This window comes from Trifolium pratense, linkage group LG4, assembly GCF_020283565.1.
Source record: "Trifolium pratense cultivar HEN17-A07 linkage group LG4, ARS_RC_1.1, whole genome shotgun sequence".
Lineage (NCBI taxonomy): Eukaryota > Viridiplantae > Streptophyta > Magnoliopsida > Fabales > Fabaceae > Trifolium > Trifolium pratense.
Window position 1 is genome coordinate 12,220,526 of NC_060062.1, and position 14,977 is coordinate 12,235,502.

Genomic DNA, 14,977 nt, shown 5'->3' on the forward strand with positions numbered 1-14,977 from the left:
ATGGGCTAATGGGCCAACCCAAAGCCTGATGGGCTAGCCCAGCCCAGCCTGATGTCCATATGGGCTAAATGGGCTTGGCCGCCCAAAAAAACCCGATTGCATTTTGGGCTATGTTTTTGAGGCCCAACCCACCCAAGATCGTGGACGAATGGGCCGGCCCATCAGCCCGACCCATTTTTTACAGCTCTAATTATAGATACAAAGTTTGTAAGCCATTTAGAATTTAGGGATGACCAAGCTCTCTATATATATATAGCTTGTTGTGTACATAAGGTGGTTTCTCATCTCATAACTGAATTTTACAATAGTTTGTATGTATTCCATCTGGCTCATAAAATGTAGGACTAACCCAACATATTATGAGAACTATTACCATTCGATCTAAAAGGCCTAGTCCACTTATCTCGTAGGCAATCGGAAGCTACACTATAGATAGCGAGTCTTTCTTCGTATACGATCACACGATCAAATTAATAACATGCTACCTGCTAGCACACTGCCTGCCCCAACTCCTAGGCGTGCGAGAAGCATAATCTACATTAAAGGTAAAATCCTTTTTTGGTATAAGAACATTGGAGTCCATCATGGGGCCTCATTAAATTTACCTAGGCCTCACCAAACATGGTGAGAACCAGAAACCAGTCCAACCGGAAGAATCACAAAATGATCCAAGTCAACAAAAAAAAAAAAATGCACGAGGAAGAGGGTCGAAAAAAACCGCCAACAATGGCGAAAGAGCACAACAAACAAAGACAATCTCTATTCTGAGACAAGAAGAAAGATGTTCAGACTCTTTTCCTCCTTTGCGACTCCACACCAAGTTGTGATGACGCTAAAGAATCAAGGTGTTACAAAACTCCATCAAGATAACATCACAATTGTTGTCGCAACTGCAACTACAATCACATTTGTATTTAGAGTCGCATATAGATTTGTAGTTGTGGCATAATTCAGATGTAAGTGCAAGTCAGGAGTCAAAGAAGGTTTATAGCGGATTAAAGGAGGAAAATCATCATTCCCTATAGTAGAATCATAACTACCATGGTTACAAAAGCGTTGCAAGTTTGAGATTATAAACTTGTGTTTCCTTGCAAGGCCCACTTCAAAGGAAAAGACAAAAGGGCAATGTAACCCAACTCCATTTCACAAAGAAAAATTAAATAACGTAATTTTTACATAATTAAATCATATATGGTTTTATGTGAGTGCATCGAAATAATTTAGTTGTTATTTAGTTTTTCATTTGTATCTTTTTGCGATTTTGTCGTGTTAACACAACGTTGTTTGTTTTGACTTTTCGTGTTCGTGCAATATTTTTTGTTTTCCTTTTTTTAGCAACCGTGAATTTCTATTGTATCAATGTACTTTATCGATTAAATAAATATGATTTATTTTTAATAAAATAAAAAAGTATAGACATTAGATCCGACTCCTCTAAAATGAATATTATTAACCATCAATAATAAATAAAAAATAAATATTATAAATACAAATTAATACTAAGTCATCATGAATTTATTAAAATAGCAACTCTTAATTTTTTTGGTCAAAAAAACAAAAGCTAACTCTTAATTTTTTTTCTTCATATAAAAAACTTTACACTTTATTCATTTGTAGAGATCCAAATCGAGAGACATTATTGGTAGATACATAACTCTCTATCTGACTGGTCAATATACTGCTACTAAAAACAATAGTAATATAATTATTAAAAATTAAAAAGAGAAACATGTGCCCATGCCATGCCCATAAAAAAAAAAAAAAAAAAAGATTTTGAATCAATTATTGCTTGCATTACACCTTATATTGGATTAGGTAGAACGCAAAATAGTTACATTGAAAGATATGAACAAGAAAAGAGGAAAGTGAATCTACACATCAAACATCATCATCATTATCCTCGAAAACCCAAAAAAACATCAACAATGGTATCCACTGATTCCGATTCATCTCTTCTTCTACCATCATCATCAACAAAAAAACCACCACAAGACAAATACCATTTAGCTTACATAACCTATTTCATTCTCGGTTTTGGTTATTTACTACCTTGGAACGCATTCATCACAGCCGTTGATTATTTCTCTTACCTTTACCCACAAGCAAGTGTTGATCGAATCTTTGCTGTTGTTTATATGCTTGTTGGTTTATTTGGTCTTACAATTATTATTCTTTATAGACATAAATCTCATGCTTATGTTAGGATTAATTTGGGTCTTGCTCTTTTTGTTGTTTCTTTACTTATTGTTCCTTTGATTGATGTTTTTTATGTTAAGGGGAGAGTTGGGTTTTATGGTGGGTTTTATGTTACTGTTGGGTCGGTTGGGTTGAGTGGTGTTGCTGATGCTTTGGTTCAAGGTTCTATTGTTGGATCTGCTGGTGAATTGCCTGAGAGGTATATGCAAGCTGTCATTGCTGGCACTGCTGCTTCTGGTATTGCTTTTGACTTTCTTACATTTTTGTTACTATTTTCGGTTTTGTTTTGGTTTTTTACTGTTGTTTCTATTTGGGGTTTTGTTAATGTTTTGTTTTTTTTAATAAATGTTGAGACTTTATGGATAGATTGTTTGCTATCATTATTTACTTTGTGGCACTGACACAACTTCTGATCTTTGGTACCATCTTAGAATTTTGGAGTTTTGTTAATGTTTAATTTTTTTTTTTTATATAAATGTTGAGACTTTATGGATGCATTGTTTGCTTTTTGTGTGATTTGATTTTATATCATTATTTACTTTGTGGCACCGACACAACTTCAGAGCTCTGGTACCATCTTAGAATATTGAGCTTTTGGGTTGGGCCTAGCTTAACTCTACAAAACTGGCTTGTAATGTGAGAATTGTCTTTTCTTATAAACCCATGTTTAGGCAATCTGACATCTAATGCGAGACTCTTAACAATATCTGACATGTGTAGTGTCAGTGTTAGACATTGGTTGTGTATGTTTTTCATAGATCATATATGTCGGTGTTAGGTATATGGTTATATTCAATAACTCTCATTTTGTCAAATTATTATCGGTGTCAATATGTCAGTGTTCATTGGTTGTGTATGTGTTTGTGTTAGATGGTCCTCTTATTGTAGATCATATATGATGTGAAAATGAGAATGTGAAAACTACAGGTAGTGGGAAAACTATAGGCAGTCCTCTTACTGTAGTTAGCATTCAGTCTTCAGTTTTCAGTCATTCTCTTCTTCTGGGATATGTTAAATAGATTGATAATCTGTGTGTGTGATAAAGGTGCCTGATAATCTTGGATACTTGGTACGCTTTTAGCTGCCTAGGTATGTGATGCTTAGTCATATTTGGGTATCACACATTCCTCCTTTGCCTAAGCATTTCTTTTATTGTTGTAATAAGGTAATTAAGAATAACCACAGAGACTAATGGAGCTTGATTCTGAGTTGAAAAATTGTGTTGTTGGTCTGTTAAGTGGCTTCTTAGTTTGGCAATACCAACCAATTAGCAGTGTCCATCTGATATCAGGTGTTTTTGTTATCATTTTTTTTTTGTTTCTAAAACTTGAGCCAATGAATATATTGGATTTAGGTTTGTAAGGAAAATAATGTGTAAAGAATTGTTGATACTGGATATATTCTCTTGTTTATTGAACTTCGGGAAGATAAATGGTTTTCTCTTCACATTATGTATTTTTTTTTTTTAATTGCAGGGGTGCTTGTTTCATTCCTGAGGATATTTACCAAAGCTGTTTACACACAAGATGTCCACGGTCTGCAAAAGAGTGCAAATCTCTATTTTGGTGTATCAATTGTGATTATGTTCATTTGCATGGTTTTGTACAATCTAGCAGACAAACTTCCCATTATGAAGTACTATGATGAAGCTAAGATTCAGGCCGTTGCTGCGGAAGAAGACAACGGTCCTCTGACTGGATCTGTCTGGAGATCAACTGTATGGGATACCGTGGGAACAATCAAGTGGTATGGGTTTGGCATGGTGATCATTTATGTTGTGACACTTGCAATATTTCCCGGTTACATTACAGAGGATGTTCACTCTGAACTTCTTAAGGATTGGTATCCAATTCTCCTCATTACTTGCTTTAATGTGTTCGACCTTGTTGGAAAATCACTGACTGCAGTATACCTTCTAGAGAATGCAAAAATCGCTATAGGCAGTTGCATAGCTAGACTGTTGTTTTTCCCTCTCTTCTTAGGATGCTTACACGGTCCGAAATTCTTCCGGACAGAGATTCCTGTGACAATACTGACTTGTATTTTAGGGCTTACAAATGGATATCTGACGAGTGTGCTGATGATTTTGGCACCTAAAACTGTGAAGTTGCAGCATGCAGAGACTGCAGGGATTGTGAGTGTCTTGTTCTTAGTTGTTGGTCTGGCTGCTGGGTCTATTATAGCTTGGTTTTGGGTCATATGATCTAAAAATCTGTATATAGCTTGATTTTGGCATGTAAAAATCTGTATTGCGCCTTTATTCAACCAGAAGTTAAAACTGGGATTGGTTTCTTTAATTTATTTCTTGAACATGTGAAAATTTGTAAGTTACCTTTGAAATGTATATAGGAAGAACTCTGTCTCTTTCTTTCCTTAACTGTAAAATCACTTTTACAGGAACCATGTCGACTTTATCTTTGTTCCATTCATGGTTTGCTTATAGATGCGCCAACAAAATTTAAAGCCTAGAAAATAGAAATGGAACCGACATATCGGTTTGGAAAAACATGTAATTTTTTTAAATGTAGAGTAAATCAAATGAAAATAATGAAACAATCTTCTCCAATTTTTTTGATTCTTTGCCTATAAAATTGCAGCTGCTTCTCTGGTGAGCACACTGCTATACACAACAACCTCCAAATAGTTGACACTCCCTTAATTGCTAATAGTTTTTGTGAGGTTTATGATTGAAATGGATGACAAATGTTATTTTTTTTAGTAATGGAACCTCAAACTCAACACAATCTACAATTTTTATAATTTGTTTTTTGAGATTTGACAATTTATATAAAAAAGTTGAAATCTACAATTATTTATCCACCTAATATTTGCTTGAAAAACATAGAACATTTGAGGCCTTATTTGAGGGATTGTGATCCATTTGAATTCTCTTGTGGAAATTGATTAGGTGTGGGTAGTGTATGGTGCAGCATTATCATCAAAAGGTTATGCCTCAAATACCAATCAATTTGAAAGTTCAAACAAGTCAAGTAATGTATAATGACAAAATCCTTCAAACTATGACAAGATAAATTGTCAATAATACATAAACATAAATAGAAGCAACGACAATATGAATATCCTTCAATCTATGAACTAAGAGAAGTTACTATTATTGTAAAAGAGTTAATGTGAATGAAATATCATTTCCCTTGATCAATTAATGAGAGTAGAGTACATGAGTTATTTATAGTACATGTATGTGATCTACTATAGCATATTGTAGAAGATTGTAGCTTGTGCTCCAAGTAACTAATCAAACTAACACTTTAACTAATTTTACTAGTCTCCAACTGTCTCGATTTAACCTCTTGGTGTAATAACTAGACTCTAGAAAAAATAAGCATATAATGTATCAACTGTTAACTCATATTCAAATCAGTAATATAACATCATAGAAAAACTAATATATTGAAATGACACTGTCAATTTGCAAACAAAAGCCGAGCTCTGTACATCTCAAGAAACTTAACGTAAACGCATTATAATGTATCCAACAGATGAGTTTTAGGACTCTCGATGTTTAGTCAGATCAAATGAGAGAGTTCTCGAACAGCCTCTTTCAGAGTCTCTATAAACCCCAACTAACGCTTCAGCTTTGTAGTAAATACTGTCTTTCTGTGATATTTGAATTATTTGAAAACCACTTCCACCATCAGCATCCTGATTAGCCCTCGCTCCTTCACAAGATTTTGAACGAATAAAGCCAGCAACATTGGCAACATTCAAATTATCCAATGCAGCATCAACTTCATCCAGTATGAAAAATGGCGAAGGTTTGTATCTGAAAAAATAATAAAGTGGGAACAAAGTTAATGGACAGTACGCGGACAAAATCTCTGTGAAACTTTCGTTGAACTTGTTAAAATTTAAATAAGAATCATATAAAACATTCCTGTCTACCTTTTTTATTTGTTTCGTGTTTTCATATGCAAATCTTTTAAACAGGAAACAAAGTAACAACAATGTGGACAGTTTTATAATTAAAAGTACAAAACAGAATATAGTTTCTCAAATGAAATATGTTTATATAGAAAGATATATAAATTTTATAAGTACGAAAAACTCTACCAACCTATGAATGGTGAATAGCAACGCAAGCGCAGCAACAGTCTTTTCACCACCAGATAGTAGTTCCATGTCACGGTAACGTTGTCCTGGAGGCATAGCATTGTACCTGATTCCATGTAGAAATGGATCGTCTTCATTTTCCAAATAGAGGTATGCTTGTCCACCAAGAGGATGTGTGTTACTCTTTGTAAGTTCTTTGTAAGTTTTGTCTATATTACCAGATATATTGTTGAAAGCATCCATGAACAAATCATATCTCTTCTTCCTAACGTTTTTGAATCTATCTATTTTGTACTTCTCTTCTTCTCTGACAGCTTTAAACTCTTCAGTTACAGCTCTTTCTTTTTCAACCAAAGCCTCATACTGGTCCGATGCCTTAAAATTTGGCGTTGTTCTTTTGATACCAGACATCAATGCATCCATATTTTGCTTAAATTCTACCTCTATTTTATCCTTGTCAGAGTGACTCCTATTTTGTAGTCTCCTACTGAGATTACCAAAGTCAAAAACTGGACCTGTCAATGAGCTATCGGTATCCATAGGATCTGATATGATTGGAAGGCTAATCTGCTCAAGTTCACACTTCCGTAATATTTCATGTTTTTGCTCCATTAACCGCTTATTCCGTGCCTCTTTTGATGATGCTACAGAAGCCTTCTCCTTCCATTCATGGATTTCCTTTTCACAATTCTCTGACTTTGATTTCAACACTTTAGCTTCATTCTTCAACTGATTGATATCTTCCGTAGCAGTTTTCGCTTCTAACTTTGCTTCAGCCTCTTCGTTCTATACCCGTATTAAATCATTCTTTAAAGCACTCACCGAAGATTCCAATTCTTGAATTCGTGAACTCATGTCCCGATTTTGCTCATACTCCAACTGATATTTTAATTTCGAAAGTTGGTTACTAAGGTTCAGCTTCTCCTCTGCTAAATTCTGAGCAGTCTTGAGTCGATTTTCTTCATAATCGCAAATATTTGCAACCCCGACTGACTTGCTGAAGTCTTTGTACATCCCATCAGTGATTTCATTTATACTCTTCTCAAGCTTGCGTATTTTAGTTTTCCTGTTTTCAACAGCATCTCTTAACTTGTTCAGTTCTGGACTAATCCGTTCAATTTCTTTTTTTATGGTCTCCTTTTCGCCGCTCAATTCTAAAAGCTTTTCTTCAATGCTTTGCTTTTCAATCTCAGCATATTGAATTCTCTTCCGTAGTTCGATAATTTTTCCTTCTGCATCAGACAGCACATCTCTAATCGAACCTACCTCCTTCAACTAAAATTCAAACCACTCTTTCTTCTTAACAGAATCTTCAAATTTCTTGGCATCCCACTTTTTTGCTCTTGTTGCCATCCAATCACTAGTGCCACCAGTCATTGTGCCAGATTTCGTCAGCATAATGCCATCCAAAGTTACAACTTTAAGCCTCTCACCACTCCAGCTTAAAATTTTAGCCTCCTCAAGATCTTCACAAACAAGAGTGTTCCCAACAGCAAAGAGTACCGCCTTCTCCAAAGAAGGATCAACTTGAATCACATCAAAAACCAGTTTTGTTGAACCCCCTAACGAGCGTAATCTTTCAATTATTTGCTTCACACGGATAGATTTTAGAGGAATAAATGTCCGTGGAGGAAGCATCATCCATTTTAAATAACTGATGCATTCCTTCGCGGTTTTTTCATCCACAACAACAACTGCATCCATGAATTTGCCCATAGCAACAGTAACGGCTAGGTTATACTTCTTCTGCGTTGGACTACAAAGATTAGGATCAGTCATGCGACCATGGACTCCTTGAAACAAATATTTCAGTTTTGCCACAGTATCAGAAAATCTAGCATCTCTCTCATTTTCATATTTATCAGCCTTCAATTCATTTAGTTCATTTTCTGCATCGTCAATTTGTTTCTTCAATTCAGCATATTTTCTATCGAAATCACTTTGTTTTTCCTTCATTACAGGAAGTTCTGTCATCTTCAAGTTCTGACACTTTGTTTTTCCTTTCTCGCATTTGTTTTTCCTTTGAATCCAGCTCAGAATACCGGTTTTCTAATTGTTTAAGAGTTTCTTCCAAATAATTTTGTGCTTCAATATCAGCATGTTGCAGCCTATCAAAAAGTTCTTTTTCCTCTCTAAGATTTGCAGTTTTCATCCCAACTTCCGCTTTTATTCTAAAATATTCTTCCAAGTCATTGCCATCTAACTTAATCTGACCGCCAACATTTCGACCCTTTTCCTCAAGGTCTTTCATTTTCTCTGTAAGATCCTTAATTCCAGTCTGTAGCATTGCTATATCATCGGCATGTCTACTTCGTTCTTCCCATTTTTTGACAAGCTCGTTCTTCACCTTTTCAATTTTAGAATTGATAAGAGAAATTTCCTCCTTTAACTTGATATGCTCGGGCAGCTCGGCTACTAGAGCCTCGTCAAGTTTGTTGCTTTTCTTAATTATTTTCTTCTCAAGTTGCACAATCTCCTTAAGATATTTGGCTTGCTCTTCTTTCTTTTTCTCGGCTTCATGTTTAAACTTTTTTACTATCACAAGTTCCTCAGTTGTTTTAACAATATCATTTTCTATATCGAACAACTTCCACAAGAAACGTTCTTTCTTCAAAGATTTCAATTGATCTTGCAGATCGAGATGTTTCTCTGCCTCTTTCTTTTGTTCTTTCTTCTGCTCTTTCTCCATAACAATGTACCTCATCTTCTGATAAACAAGTGCTGATTTTTCAACAGCAGAAGCTTTTTCTTCTTCAAACTTCTCGTAGTCTCTCTTGAATTCGTCAGAGCCAGATATCTGCTCGATGAGGAGAGTAAGTTCCTTTGGATTTTTCGATGCAATGGATTCAACATCACCCTGAAAGACCAAGAAATTGCGTGCATTGACCAGAATGCCAAGGGATTTGAGTTTGGCATTGTAATCATTCCATGTAACGAAGTTTCCATCGATGCGATACTCACTTGCACCAGTGGCAGTTATGGTTCTTGTGAAATCAATCTCGCAATTGTTGGCCATTCGATAAACCAAGCGAACAAAGGCACTGTGTTCGTTCTTCTCTTTATCTCTGTCATCAAAAGCGTAGATTAGGTCCTTCAGTTACGAACCACGGAGCTGGATGGTTCGAACACCGAGGACAAAACTAATGGCATCCATTAAGTTAGATTTTCCGGTGCCATTAGGGCCAACGATGGCTGTGAAATCGGAGAATGGACCGATTACTTGGAAACCTTTGTATGATTTGAAGTTATCTACTTCAAGCTGATGTATTTTCCCTGCGAGCGACATGGTTCGATGTATAACAGTTAACACTTATAGCAACTATTTTAAAATTTTTAAAGAAAAGATCAATGTCATTTCAAAAGCTTTCAAAAAAATGATCTAACAATACACTTATAACAACTGTTCTATTTCAAATATAGTGAATGAGTGAAAACTCCATGGCATCAACTATAACAATGAAATTCTATTTAAATTTTTAACAGAATTTCTTTCTCTACTTGCAAGAACAAAGAGGACCAATAACAAAAAGTATAGTTTTGAAAAGGAATAATACCTTGATCATGATTCATGAGTAGTAGTGGTGGCGCTGGGTTGCTCGCCAGCAGTTGAGGGGCAGTGAGGTTCAGTCATGATGGCGAGACGGTGGCGAAATGGTGAAACCAGGAAGAAAAAAATGCCGCAGGCCCACTAAAATAATTAACAACAATCAATCAACTAATATAATTCAGTGTAATCATAAGTGTCGGTGTCGGTCGTGTCCGACACCGGGACACGCCTAGTCTAAGGAGTGTCCATACTTCATAAAGACTAATCTTTTTTATTACTTGTTAAAGATTACTTCCTCTTTAAGTTATTTCTTAGTTAAATTCATCTACTTTTCTTATCGAGAGAACTAAAGAATAAAAAAAAGAAACAAAGTTATATTAACAAACAACGATTATAGAAAATGCCTAACACACTTTGTGTTGTGTGGCAGTGAAATCAATAAAAATCAATTCTTTAAGAACAATTGTAATCAATTTGGCCTCAAATGTGATTCTCAATATCAACCAACATATTTTAAAATCATTCATTCAAAATTAACAATGAACAATCTGCTTAACACTTACCTTCCAAAAACAGTGTCACGGAGAGGGAGAAGGAGGGTGTCGCGTTTCAATGCTTCATAGAGGGGAGAAGGAGGTTGATTGAGGCGGAGTAGGAGATGAAGTAATGAAGAACAGTGAAACTGTTTTACGCAGAAAGAAAGAAAAAAAGAAGAGGGAAACAGGGTTTTCGCCCTTTTTTTTTTTTTTATAATAATCTTTGGTTTGTTTTTTTAGATCAAAACGAGTCTAATTAAATTTCATCTTCTGCTCCCACCATCTCAAAATAATTGTCAATTTGACTGTGTGTATTTTTTACTAGTCCTATTTGAAGTCTTACTGAATAGCGTATTGACGATTTTAGCTTCTGGGTCTATTATAGCTTGGTTTTGGGTCATCTGACTCCAAAAATTACATGTATGCAATCAGAATTTCGTTAATTTGTAAGGTTCGAAAATACGAAAATTTGTATATGAAAGAATAATTTTGTACTAAATAACTGTCGAACCACCGTTAGAGGCACTATATGTAACAATTTGGTCTCTTAATCACTGTTTCTTCCTAGGCACTAAAGATCTGTTTGAAAATCTTAGTTTGCATTACTATGTTTATGTTTATATGAAATATGAAGTTGAAGACACTTTTGCTATAATTATATCAGTCAGTTGGCTTAAAATTGTTGCTTACAAAGCCAAGTTGGGTCGTATGCATGAGGTCTTAGGTTCGATCCTCATTGCCAACATTGTAAACCAAAAAAATAAAAAAAATAAATGTTGCTTACAATACCTGTGATGCTATTGTTAGAATTTTCTGTTTGAGGTTCTATTGATTTTTTTCTTTCTAAATGAGTTGAATGTGTGAACTTCAATCTCTTGCACCAACTTAGAGGTTTGATGTAATTTTTTAAGAAAATTACAGATGACTAACAGATATATAAGTTCATATGTAGGGCAACTTTTATAAAGTGCTCCTACCCTAGTTAAGGATATCATATTCAAAATGCATGCTGCATTCAGCCTTCTCCAAATGGAAGATGGTAAATATCTTTTGGAAGATAATTTTAAAAGTTCATATAAAGGTTAGATCTATGTCTACTTGAAAAAACTTAAATTATTCAAAAGCATGGAGGATTTCTATAATCAGGGTGCCTTAATCCTAGCTTGTACAATGAGCTATTTGAAAACCAACAAATGAAATGTGTTTTGATAGCACCAACCTTAAGACAATTCAAAACTCTCTCAAAGTGGATCCAAATGCCAATTAGTTTGTAAGTTTGTGCAGTCAAGTGAGGTTTTTCACTCTATTTAAAGCTTATTGCCTGTGTTGCAGCAGTGGACACAACTTTCCATAACAGTGAAGGAAAACACAAAAAAAATCATCAACTGGAAATTCTGAAATCCTTAAAAGACGAAAAATTAAAATGATATGACAAAGATAGATGGATTATATAATATTGCTTCTGTATAAATCTCTAGACACTCCAAAAACTACATTTATTGTGGCTTTTGAACTGTATATGAAGGAATAACTGTAGAACTAACCACTTTTAGAGGCACCATATGTATAGCCTAGGCACTAAAGATCTGTTTAAAAGTTTTAGTTTGCATTACTATGTTTATGTCTATAAGAAATTCAAAATGCACTCTACACCCCTTCTCCAATCAGAATGCTATAGCAGATCACATATACTTATAAGCAAAGAATTACACATGCTTATAAACAGGAATAACATGGAAAATCTGAAAACACAAGAAAACTAAAACTTTTGTAGTAAAATGTCACTCTAAGAACGTACCCTTGCATACAGTCTTAAGACTCCCGCTTATCTTCACCTTCGCAAGATACAATAATCTATATATTGTTGTGTGTCAAAGCACACTTGGAAACTACATTTAATAGAATAAAGGGTGTTATCTCTATAATTACACAACATACATTATTCTAAGATCACATGCAACGATACCTCTCCATTAAATTTAGTAGTGAATCCATTGAATTTGAATAGTGAAGTGAACTTTAGAGAAAATGAACAAACATAATTGCGTAGAGAAAATGAACAGAGGTATCGTAGAGAGGTAATGCACAAAATACTGTCATGAACTAACATAGTTGTGTAGAGAAAATGAACTTTAGAATAATCAATTCTTTAGTGTCAGAATCACAGTGAAAAGAAATACATATAACATAATACATAAGTAACAATTTTTTTTTTGCCTAGTTTTGGTGTTTTAATACAAAAACCCAAGCACTTAGCTTTTTTATTCCCGAACTCTCTGATTATCAATTATTATACTTTTGATATGAGCCACCATGCGCCAGTACTTTCCTGTCTCGGGTTTAAGGCTTGGAGTCAACATTGGGCATCCATATATATCGAGACAAACTAAGGTGGAAGGAAGGCCCTGCTCAGGCAAGTGCTGCAACACATCACAATAATAAATTTCAAGTTTAAGAAGAGCTTTCAGTTGTTGAAACCCCTTGTCGTCCAACTTTGTAAGACTCTTTAAGTCAGTGATGCATAGAGACGTGATGGTTTTGGGAAGCAGCTTCTCCTCTGGAAATGACTTCATGCCTATGCATCCACCTCTAATCTTAAAAGCAGTGAGAGACTTGAGATTTTCCAATCCCCAATCCTTTTGTGATGTAAGTTTGTCACAATTGTCAATAGAGAGGAAAGTTAAGCTTGAAGGCAAACCCCCATTTGAAAAAGATTCAATATGCGGACATCTAACTACATATAATGTAAGGAGAGATGCTAGAGATTTAACAAAATCAGGGAATTTGTAAAGATTCTGGCATTCGTAAAGGATGATGGAATTTAGGTTTGGTGTGTGGAATTCTTCATCTGGGAAAGAATTGAATCCTAGACAATCTATGATTTGTAAAGACTTTAATGCAAGATCACCCGTATATATCCCTGTAACATTTAAAGATAAAAAATTGGGACAATGCCTTATAGAAAGATCTTTGAGTTTCGGGAAAAAATCTAAAGACAATGTAGTGAGGGAATCACAAGAGTTCCCAATGGACAAAGTGTGAATAGAGGAAAGCCTCTTCCTTGATTCTAAGGATGGGAGCAATTCAAAATTTCTACAGTTGCGTATGTTAAGTGTAGTCAAGGAAGTAGGGTAAGGGATGGATATTAGAGAAGAACAGTCGATCAATTCCAACTCTTTAAGAAAGGTTAATCCATCAAACAAATCATTTGGAAGGACATCCAATGATTCACATCCCTTAATTCTTAGGCTTAGCAAGTTGCGCGGCAAAGACAACAATTGTGATGCATTAGAAACCTTTAATGTTTCAAAGAATACTTCATAATCAGAATTTTGGATGGTCGGAGTTTCTTCAACTTGATGGCTGACCAGTTGTTTTGGCAGCATGTTTCTTGATAATATTGTTCCTATCTTTTTATCCCAAGCTGCATGGTCGGTCCCAAACATTTTGAGGCCTAAGGTGGACTCAAAAATGAGGCCTTTAAAAATAAATAAATAAAAAAATTAGTAAAATTAACTAATGCTTAATCATGCCTAACAAATATTTTAGAAATATATAACAAGTTGAAAACTAAAGGGAAGGGTTGTGTTGCCCTTGCTTAGGACGCCCCTGCCAAGATGCAATCAACTTGCACACTAATATAGCAACATTCCAAGGGTCAATAAAAAATAAAAATAAAAACCTTTCGTACTAAATTGGCGGAACCACCTACCTTTTGTGTCACCTCCATCATCAGCACGTTGGCCCATCTCTTTCTCCTTGACTCTGTAAGATAATGCATAACATAAATAATAAATTATTTCACAACCCTAATCAACCAAACCAATAATTTATCAAAAAACATGATCAGGATAAACATAGAGCCTAAAAGAACATTATAATAATTAAGCTAGCCAACAAAGAGAAACTAGTATTATCAGAAAAAATGAACAATATACATTCAAAAAAGGCTCAAATTATGCAACTGCTACTCACCCAACATCTCCATGTGAACGAGTATCATCATCATCATCCGTGGCTGGTGGTGTTGCCATTTGTCTGTCTGGAGATTAAGACAAACTCACCCTCTTCGCATACAACAGAACAATCCGCGAGTCAGAGTCCTCTCGTCACCGCGTTCAAAACCTTTGATTTGTTTAATCAACCGTTGTTAACCAAATGGAAGTGGAGACAATTTGCCACGGTGGGGGTTCTCTGGACCACGATTCCCCGGGAATTTGCCACGGTTTCCCACAGTAATCAATCTCAGCCATTAGATTCAGATCGGACGGTCCTGATTGAATACACAATTACAACAGAAAATCTATCTTATCAGTTGATTCAGATTGAACGGTCTACAACTGTAACTGCGTCACACGGTTACCGCATGAAATCCATTTTCGGGTTCTCTCACGTGACATTTTATGTCTAGTGGAATCTAATCCACCCATTTCCCTTAACACAAAATTTAAATTATTAAAAAAAACATGATAAAAAACATATATTTCAATTAATGTCAAAGCTGAAATAGTCGAAAGAAACTATGGATAAGCCATTAGGTTTTCTATCATTCATAAAATTGAATGTTTTGATTTTTTTTCTTCTCTCAATTAAAGAAGGCAAGTGGTAGAAGAAAAAAAAACTTGTC

At 35.0% G+C, this 14,977-nt stretch overlaps 2 protein-coding genes and 1 pseudogene across 2 annotated transcripts; 1 reads left to right on the forward strand and 2 right to left on the reverse strand.

The window, feature by feature from the left end:
- Positions 1 to 1,755: 1,755 nt before the first annotated feature.
- On the forward strand, positions 1,756 to 4,573 carry LOC123920448 (equilibrative nucleotide transporter 1-like). Its single transcript, XM_045972702.1, has 2 exons — positions 1,756 to 2,433; positions 3,672 to 4,573. Exons 1-2 carry the CDS (start codon positions 1,926 to 1,928, stop codon positions 4,397 to 4,399), a joined length of 1,236 nt encoding a protein of 411 aa, XP_045828658.1. The 5' UTR covers positions 1,756 to 1,925; the 3' UTR covers positions 4,400 to 4,573.
- Positions 4,574 to 5,356: 783 nt separating this feature from the next.
- On the reverse strand, positions 5,357 to 9,955 carry LOC123920449 (annotated as a pseudogene).
- A 2,474-nt stretch (positions 9,956 to 12,429) lies between these two features.
- LOC123920450 (putative disease resistance protein At3g14460) lies at positions 12,430 to 14,765 on the reverse strand. Its single transcript, XM_045972703.1, has 3 exons — positions 14,326 to 14,765; positions 14,063 to 14,115; positions 12,430 to 13,828 (listed from the first exon to the last, which is right to left on the reverse strand). The coding sequence occupies exons 1-3, from the start codon at positions 14,382 to 14,384 to the stop codon at positions 12,612 to 12,614; spliced, it is 1,329 nt and encodes a 442-aa protein (XP_045828659.1). The 5' UTR covers positions 14,385 to 14,765; the 3' UTR covers positions 12,430 to 12,611.
- Positions 14,766 to 14,977: the final 212 nt, after the last annotated feature.

Excerpts from the sequence above, each read along its gene's own strand:
- LOC123920448 (XM_045972702.1), top strand. The coding sequence starts at position 1,926 with ATGGTATCCACTGATTCCGATTCATCTCTTCTTCTACCATCATCATCA. Across the intron at positions 2,434-3,671 it reads TGCTGGCACTGCTGCTTCTG|GGGTGCTTGTTTCATTCCTG; the intron begins GTATTGCTTTTG and ends TTTTAATTGCAG.
- LOC123920450 (XM_045972703.1), bottom strand. The coding sequence starts at position 14,384 with ATGGCAACACCACCAGCCACGGATGATGATGATGATACTCGTTCACAT. Across the intron at positions 14,116-14,325 it reads CGTTCACATGGAGATGTTGG|AGTCAAGGAGAAAGAGATGG; the intron begins GTGAGTAGCAGT and ends ATTATCTTACAG. Across the intron at positions 13,829-14,062 it reads TGATGGAGGTGACACAAAAG|GCCTCATTTTTGAGTCCACC; the intron begins GTAGGTGGTTCC and ends TTATTTTTAAAG.